General features: G+C 32.3%; 1 protein-coding gene across 1 annotated transcript; it reads left to right on the forward strand.

Moving 5' to 3' along the window:
* Positions 1–960: 960 nt before the first annotated feature.
* LOC117115222 (valine--tRNA ligase-like) lies at positions 961–7601 on the forward strand (the record flags this gene model as incomplete). Its single annotated transcript, XM_033258927.1, is given in 13 exon segments — positions 961–1085; positions 1297–1384; positions 1843–1948; positions 2354–2424; positions 2572–2697; positions 3290–3548; positions 3638–3765; positions 4228–4383; positions 4750–4950; positions 5126–5231; positions 5600–5772; positions 5980–6129; positions 6471–7601. Coding segments are annotated over 13 exon segments (1761 nt in total), but the record flags the coding sequence as incomplete, so codon positions are not given.
* Between the last annotated feature and the right edge of the window lie 682 nt (positions 7602–8283).

The following is an 8283-nucleotide window of genomic DNA, read 5'->3' on the forward strand; positions in this document are numbered from 1 at the left end:
TATTTGCACAATAAAAGGAATACAATCCAGAATAGCTTTTTGTTTTTAATTTATTTTTTAACCAGGGAGTATTTATAAAAACAAATGTACAATTAAAACATTTTTTTCTTAACCCTTTGAACCCTGCATTATTTATATATTGCGGCACACTCACCCTGAGTTATTTGGACAAAATATGCTATTTTTTTATTACAATCATCACCACCACCTCCTAGGCCCTGTACCGCTACCGCCATCCATCAACCCGATGTACAACTATCATCACTACCACTGTCTGCTGGCACTAGCACTATCGTGATCAGTCTGGCCAAGGGCTAGAAACTACACTGTTTACCTCACTGTCACTTTCCAAATCACTTCCTGGATAATCGTCATCATCAATCTACTCTTGGGAGTCATAAAGTATCAATCGTAAAGCATGTTGGCATTTATTGTCAAATTATTTAATATAAATTTGTTTTTTCTAAAAAATCATCACGTACGAGGCTGTCAGAACGACTTGGGAATGATGATGTCACAAAATTACGTCACATTACTCATACTGGTCAGGTGATTATCCCGAATAACGTCACCTGACCCGCAAAGCCAGAATACCGGCCTTTAGGGTTATTGCAGCGTAAGCACACAGACGTTTTTCCGGCCTTTAGGGTTCAAAAGGTTAAGGTTGTTCACTTAGTAATACTGCACATGTTCATACCATATTTAATTTTGTTCATCACTAAGACTCTAAAAATTACAACAATAAAGCAAATTCATGGCAAATGAAAGTGTAATTTTTTTTAATTGCATTAATATTCAGAATGCCCACAGTACTTACTGTTCATTGAATCCCATACATCCCATCTTTCCATGTGCTTTTACTTCCAATGGTGGTGAGATATATTAAAGCATGTACACTTAACTTATTTATGCTTTTGATTTTTCAGTCGTTCTAAAGACATTGTTGAGCCGCTTCTCAAGTCTCAGTGGTTTGTGGACTGCACTGAGATGGCTGCTGCTGCTGTGCAAGCAGTTGAGGATGGAGATTTGGAGATAATCCCTGACATGCACATAAAAACCTGGAATCAGTGGTTGAAAAACAGCAGGTGAGGATCTCTAAAATATTCATCAAAAACTTTATTTAGTTTGTTTGATTTAAACTTTGAGATTAGAGCTACGGTATTCAAAATTGAGTTTTAAAAGAAAAAAGTAGAGTAAATTCAGAAGATTGAAAGCAATGAACACATGTTTTCCAAGCCACATTGATCAGAATATAAGGTAAATATTTGTGTATACTATTGTGTGGTTGGTTTTCAGAGACTGGTGTTTATCAAGACAACTTTGGTGGGGTCATCGTATCCCAGCATACTTTGTGACGATTGATAATGATGATGCATCAGGAAAGGTATGGATACGGTTTTATACATGTACAAAGACAGAACTAATGATGACTATTAAATTTTCGTATGAAGACATGGGAATAAACTAATGTATTACAGAGTGTCATGACAATTGTATTGATGACTGATTATGATGATGATGATGATGATGATGATGATGATGATGATGATGATATGAAGATGATTTGAACAGGATTGGAATGTGTAGATGCTTATGATGATAATAATGGTAAATATGATATGTGACATTATTGTGATGATGAAAATATGATGTATACTGAAAATAATTTTGATGATATGGATGATGATTGGTGAAGAGAATGGTAATGATGCTGATGACAGCAATAACAATGACCAGGAGATTATTGGTGGTCATGATAAAAACTACTGTGATGATGGTAGCTTTGTCTGGTTTAACGAGTTAAAAAAAATATTAATTTTTAAAAACTATGTCTTTTTATAGAATACTGATGCCGAATACTGGGTGAGTGCCCACTCAGAAGAAGAGGCAAAACATAAAGCTGCCAAGAGGTTTGATGTACAAGCTAGCAATATCACATTAACTCAAGGTAGATTATAGAATCAGTGTAAATGTACCACACCACTGAAAAGAGATGAGAGAAACAAAGAAACTCTCTGTAAACCCAAGTCTCTTAGTTGCTATCCCTTAGAATATGTACATGCATATTTCCCTATTGTTATTGTGTAATGTTTTTATGACCCATTTTTCCTTTTGGGTTTGTTTTACTGTTTTAATGTATTTTATATTGTATTTTGTATCTTTTATATGTACTGTATATGTTGAGAGAATTTACAATATCAATATTTGAAGGCCAATCAATGAAATTTAAATCCTGCTTGAATATGGATGTAAATATCTATATTTTCATAAATTCTTAAGATATATTACAAAAAAATGACATTGAAAATATAACAATTATTAAAATTTATTTTGTATTTAATTTTCTCTACAGATGAAGATGTATTGGACACTTGGTTCTCGTCAGGCCTCTTCCCATTTGCTGTACATGGATGGCCTGAAAAAGTAAGGTTAATTTAGGGGCAGATCCAGTAAGGGGGGGGGGGGCACGTTTCCCCGGTTTTGCCACTAAATTTTAACAATTTCAATGCAAATCAATGTTATGTGCTACTCACTTACCTATTACCCTTAATTTTCTTTTTTTATATGTAGACTCCTGACCTGTCACACTATTACCCATATACTCTACTGGAGACAGGCTATGATATACTGTTTTTCTGGGTTGCAAGAATGGTAATGCTTGGCCAGAGACTAACAGGGCAAGTCCCATTTAAACAGGTATAATACTAAAAATTTTATATAATATGTGCCAGAGACAAGCCAAACCAGTCATTCATCGCAAAAATTTTTAGTTATTTATACAGGGTTAAAGATGAAAATTAGAGCTATAAAATGGTAAAAGAATCATTTAAATCCAACATTTCCTTATGAAGTTACAAGCGTTTAAACAGCTGTTTAAAGAACAATAATTGAGAAATCAGCCTTCAAAGTTTATGATTTCGGGCATTTCTCAGGCAGCAACCATTACTGAATTGTTAAATATTTTTGTTTAACCACATATATAATTTATAATTTAAATTTTTATTTGCTGCTACAACCCATGGGGCTTGAGTGTGTGTTCCATATGTGCTTGATCCAGTGATCCGGGGTTAATAATGTTCAAGCGCTTCGAGGTTGTGTCAACGTGAGGCGCTATATAAATCCAGAATTATTATTATTATTAATAATAAAAAAAATAAAGGCATCTGTTAATTTGAGACCACAAAAAAGTGATCTTTAACTGGAGGTGGGCTTTAATTGAAAATGTCTTTAATTAGTGGGAAACTTGTATTATATTGTACCAACATACAGTACACCACCTCTCTTGCAGGTGTACCTTCACTCAATGGTGCGTGATGCACATGGGCGGAAGATGAGTAAATCCCTTGGAAATGTCATTGATCCAATTGATGTCATCGAAGGCATATCCCTTAATGCTTTGCAAGACCGCCTCAGAAGTGGCAACTTGAAGCATGATGATACAGAGTTAAGTGTTGCCCTCAAGGGTCAGAGGGCAGACTTTCCAAACGGGATTCCAGAATGTGGGACCGATGCTCTTAGATTCGCCCTTTGTACTTACAAGGCACAAGGTATGCTTGTTTTGTTTGCAACTTACGTAATGTTTACAATTATATTATTGTCACATACCCTTAACCCATTGTTTTGTCTTTTTTTATAGGAGATGATATTAACTTGAATGTTCAACAAGTTCTAGAATACAGACATTTTTGCAACAAAATTTGGAATGCTGTCAAATTTAGCTTTATGGTTTTTGGAGATGACTTCAAACATATGAAAATGGAAGATGTAAGTGATAAGGTATACCAAATTTTTAATAGTACCTGTAGCTGGAAAAATAAAAGCTTAAGATAGTCATACAATTTTTAAATTATGTAATTTCACAACAGTGATTGTTGAACATGTGTATAAATATTTCATAGAAAGCCAAGTTTTAGTGGTTCTTTCAAACCTTGGGTTTTATGTGGCAGTTGGAAAATATATAATTAGAATAGTAAATCAATAATTCATATAATATAGAATATGCAGTTTATGATCTCCTGTGAAGTATTTATAAATTTCTTTTCAAAAGGTATGTCTCTAGAAAATGTAGTGATGAATTGTAGCTGACCTTAAGATTATAGTAAATGACGCAAAATATTACTTGATAAATAATGAATTTCATAAAACTGCTCCTTATTTATCACATAGAAGAATTATATTTCAAGAGAAAAGGATTAAAAATTTATTATGTGACCATTTTAATTGCAGATAATGCAGAATGGCAGAGCAATTGATCGCTGGATCCTTTCTAAGCTCAGCCATACTGCAGAAATTTGTAATTCTGGTTTCCATGGCTACAATTTGACGGTGGTGACAACAGCATTACATCACTTCTGGTTGCAGTGTCTTTGTGACGTGTACTTGGTATGTTTAATTAATTCCAAAACTTTCCTTCAGGATCGATAGTGTATGAGATGACAAAATAAATCAAATCTGAAATCTTCTATGGTGGAATTTGACATGACCACAAAAATTCATTAAAAAATTAATTGCTCATTTAAATTTATTATGATGAAATAAACTAAAAAATTAAAAAGTAATATCATGCATGTTTTATATGTTTTGCATAATTGATAGTATGATGGGCCTAAAGCCTTGGTACTGTGGTCTATAGACTCATCACTTTAAGTGTTTGTAGTCTGTTCTTCTCTTTAGCAGTTTCTACACTATATATTCTGAATAGCATTGGTGTTGTAATTATTAACATATTATCTTTTTTTATTTCTGAAGGAAACTATTAAACCATTTATAAATGATGATAAATCAACAGCAGCTAAGGTGTCTCGCTCTGTCCTTTTCACTTGTATTGATGCTGGTCTGAGGCTTCTAAGCCCCTTCATGCCGTACCTCACAGAAGAGCTTTACCAAAGGTTGCCAGGCCTAACTGACGTTTCTAGTATTTGTGTTTCCCGGTATCCAACTATTACTGAAGTAAGTTATGATCAGTTCAATTGAAATAAACACTAAAATTCAAATAGAAAAATATGGCAATAGTAGATATTGAGTAAACAACAATTATAGCATAGGCAGAAGAAAAAAAATTCAGAAAAATGCAACTAATAATTTCTTGTATTTAATAATTAAAACTTTTCAAATATGTTTATAGCTTCCTTATAAGGATGTACCACTTGAGGAGGATACAGATTTAATGTTGGGAGTTGCGAGGAGTATACGATCACTCAAAGTGCAATATGAAGTGAAACAAGTAAATGGTAAAATTTTTCTCCACTTATTACTGTGTGCTTTAGGATGAAGCTTTAAGAGTGGGGTATATGTTTTTGGTGTTATGTGCTGCAGGAATATCTAAGAATTAATTTTCTGTCACAATTTGCAAAAAACTAAACCAAATGATGATAGTGGGTGCCTGCCTTCTGATTCCTATAATATACATTCAGTCTGTTTTTTATTTGTTTCTGGTTGGAAGTTCATAACTTATTGTTATCCTTTTAAACTGTTCAAACTCTTAATTGAAATTTTGAGATTTTTTTTCTGATTTCTTTTAGCAGAATTTTCATTAATGTTGGTGTTAAGTAGAGATAATATTCTATGGTCGCTAACATTTCATTTATTTTTTTCATAGCTTTTGTTGTCTGCCGTACTGATGATACCCACTCTATGCTCAGGAATTATCAAGAGGATTTACAGACTTTAACTAAAGCAGCCTCACTAGATGTTCTATTTGATGTTGCTACTCCCTCTGGTTGTGCTGTGTCTACTGTATCACCATCTTGTGATGTGGCTGTGCAGTTAAAGGTTTGTGTTACAAAATAAAATGATTGTTGATTGGTCAATATATTGAAGCATTTACATCTCATTGTTTACTACATGTCACATGGTAATTATACTATGATGACTCTTTCACTGGTTTTATTTAAATAATATTAAATATCTGATAAAGTCTTTTAGCTTAATGTTAGTGTCTGGACACTGTCTTGATGTTTTCAATTTGTGTTTTTGCAGGGAGTGGTAGATATAACAAATATAACAAAGAAACTCCAAATGAAAGAGATAAAGCTAAACTCACAACTTGACAAACTGATAAAAGCAACAGAAATAAAGCATTACAATGAGAAGGTGCCTGATGAAATAAGACAGCAAAATAGTGAGAAGGTAAGACCATGGACCATGGATTAATAGGTCCATGGTAAGACCAACTTACAATATGCAATAATTGGCAATGAGTGTTACAAAAACAGCTGTTGACCAGTCCATTCGGTAAACACCTGTTTTGATAATATGTATTTACTAGTCTAGTGTGTGGTGAAAAAATACTAGATAGGCCTATGTCTGTTTCCGTATAGGTTAATATCAGTAGATCTTTTTAACTTATTATATTTGGCACTCGTGTTTGAATTTTGATGTGGAAGTATATTATTCTTCGAGGATTTGTCAGTGCTGTAATACTTGATATCAATTAAATGTTAAAGGTGTTTACTTGTTTGTATTTACAGGTTCAGAAGCTTGTACTGGAGTTGGAAAATATCAAACGAATGTTGGAAACTTTACTGAATACTAAATCATGACGGCCAATCAAATCAGCTACTCAGTAGATCATGTGATGGAATCCATCCTACCAAACTGTGGAGAACACGCTGTAATAACTGCTCATATTGGCCTCCATCCAGTGTATGAACACTTTGCTCAATATAAAACACTATTGTAGAACACAGTGTTGAAAATCGCAATATTATTGCAAACACATGGGGTTAAAAGACTAGTATGCATCTGCAGCATGATTATCACTTACACCATCCTTAAAGGCAGGCTCTGGATTAAAAACATGGTTTAATATATTGTACAACTGATTTTCTAAGTCAAAAGTAATGGAAACTCAGAATGGTTAATGAGATAAATAATAATAATAATAATAAGTTCATTCTTATATAGTAAGCAAGCTCTCGGTGCACTGTACATAAAAAACAGAATAAGGATGTGATGTTAAATTAATGAAAAACTTGATGGAAAATAAAGGTCTTTAGCCTGGTTTTAAAAGATAATGAGGTAATGAGATAATGTGCTAACTGATACCAAACAAAACACAAATGCACTTGATCAGCTATTTGCTATTAATTTACAATACCTAGCAAAGATACAGACAAATATAGAAACAACTGATGATGAAATATTAATTATATTTATCAGGATAATTGGTTCTTGGTTTCTGAACTTCTACTGTTTATCTTATTACTACTGTATTATATTATTATCAGAAATTATACAAATAGCAAAGGCCTGATCTTAATATAATATCTGCTCTGATACTAGAGTCTTGATGTCAGTTTGTAGATTAACAACTGATTATAAACTATTAAATATATTTATCAGTATAATTGGTTCTTGATTTCTGATCTTCACTCACAGTAAGTTTACATCAATTTGTGCTTAGTTTGTTATCGATGAAACAATTGTACATTCTAATCAGAGATTAGACAATATAACTGAGGCATATTATGTGCTCTGATACCAAGAACAACTTACAGTCTTGATGTCAGTCCATTGAGTTTCCATAAGATGTTTTTAATTTAAAGCCACAGGCATGATTATATCTTTCAAACTATTATTATTGATTGAACTTCAACTTTTCCAATTTTGGAGATAATATCATGAATGAGATACTATCTGTTTTGATCTGATAAACATTAACAATAAAATCCAATATATAAATTCCAAGTTTTAATTGAATATGGTTTTCAGATTGTATTTAAGGGTACGAGAACCTTTCGATGAAGGGGGTCAAGCGACCTACTACTGTAAGGTACATATTAATATAGAGGAAAAAAACACCATACGGTGGTATCATTAGCGTATATACATAGAAACCAGCATTCATTCATGCATTTGTTCACTTTCATTCATTCATTCATTCATTCATTCATTCATTCATTCTTACATTCATCCATCCATTCATCCTTCTATCCGTCCGTCTGTGCATTCGTTCGTTCGTTCATTCATTCACTCATTCATTCATTCAATAATTAATTCATTCATTCATATAGTCATTTATTCATTCATTCAATCAATCAATCAATCAATTATTCATTCTTCATTCACTTACTCACTCATTTATTCATTCATTAATTCATTCATTTTTTATTCGTTCATTCATCCATCCATTTATTCATTCATGCATTCATTAATTTGATCATTCATTCAAATATTGATAATGTAAAATATTAATTTATATATAGCATATATATATATATTTATATGTATCATATATATATATATATATATATATATATATATATATATAATGTATATATA

Source organism: Anneissia japonica, unplaced genomic scaffold (assembly GCF_011630105.1).
Source record: "Anneissia japonica isolate Jap-2015-1 unplaced genomic scaffold, ASM1163010v1 scaffold288291_len444093_cov181, whole genome shotgun sequence".
Lineage (NCBI taxonomy): Eukaryota > Metazoa > Echinodermata > Crinoidea > Comatulida > Comatulidae > Anneissia > Anneissia japonica.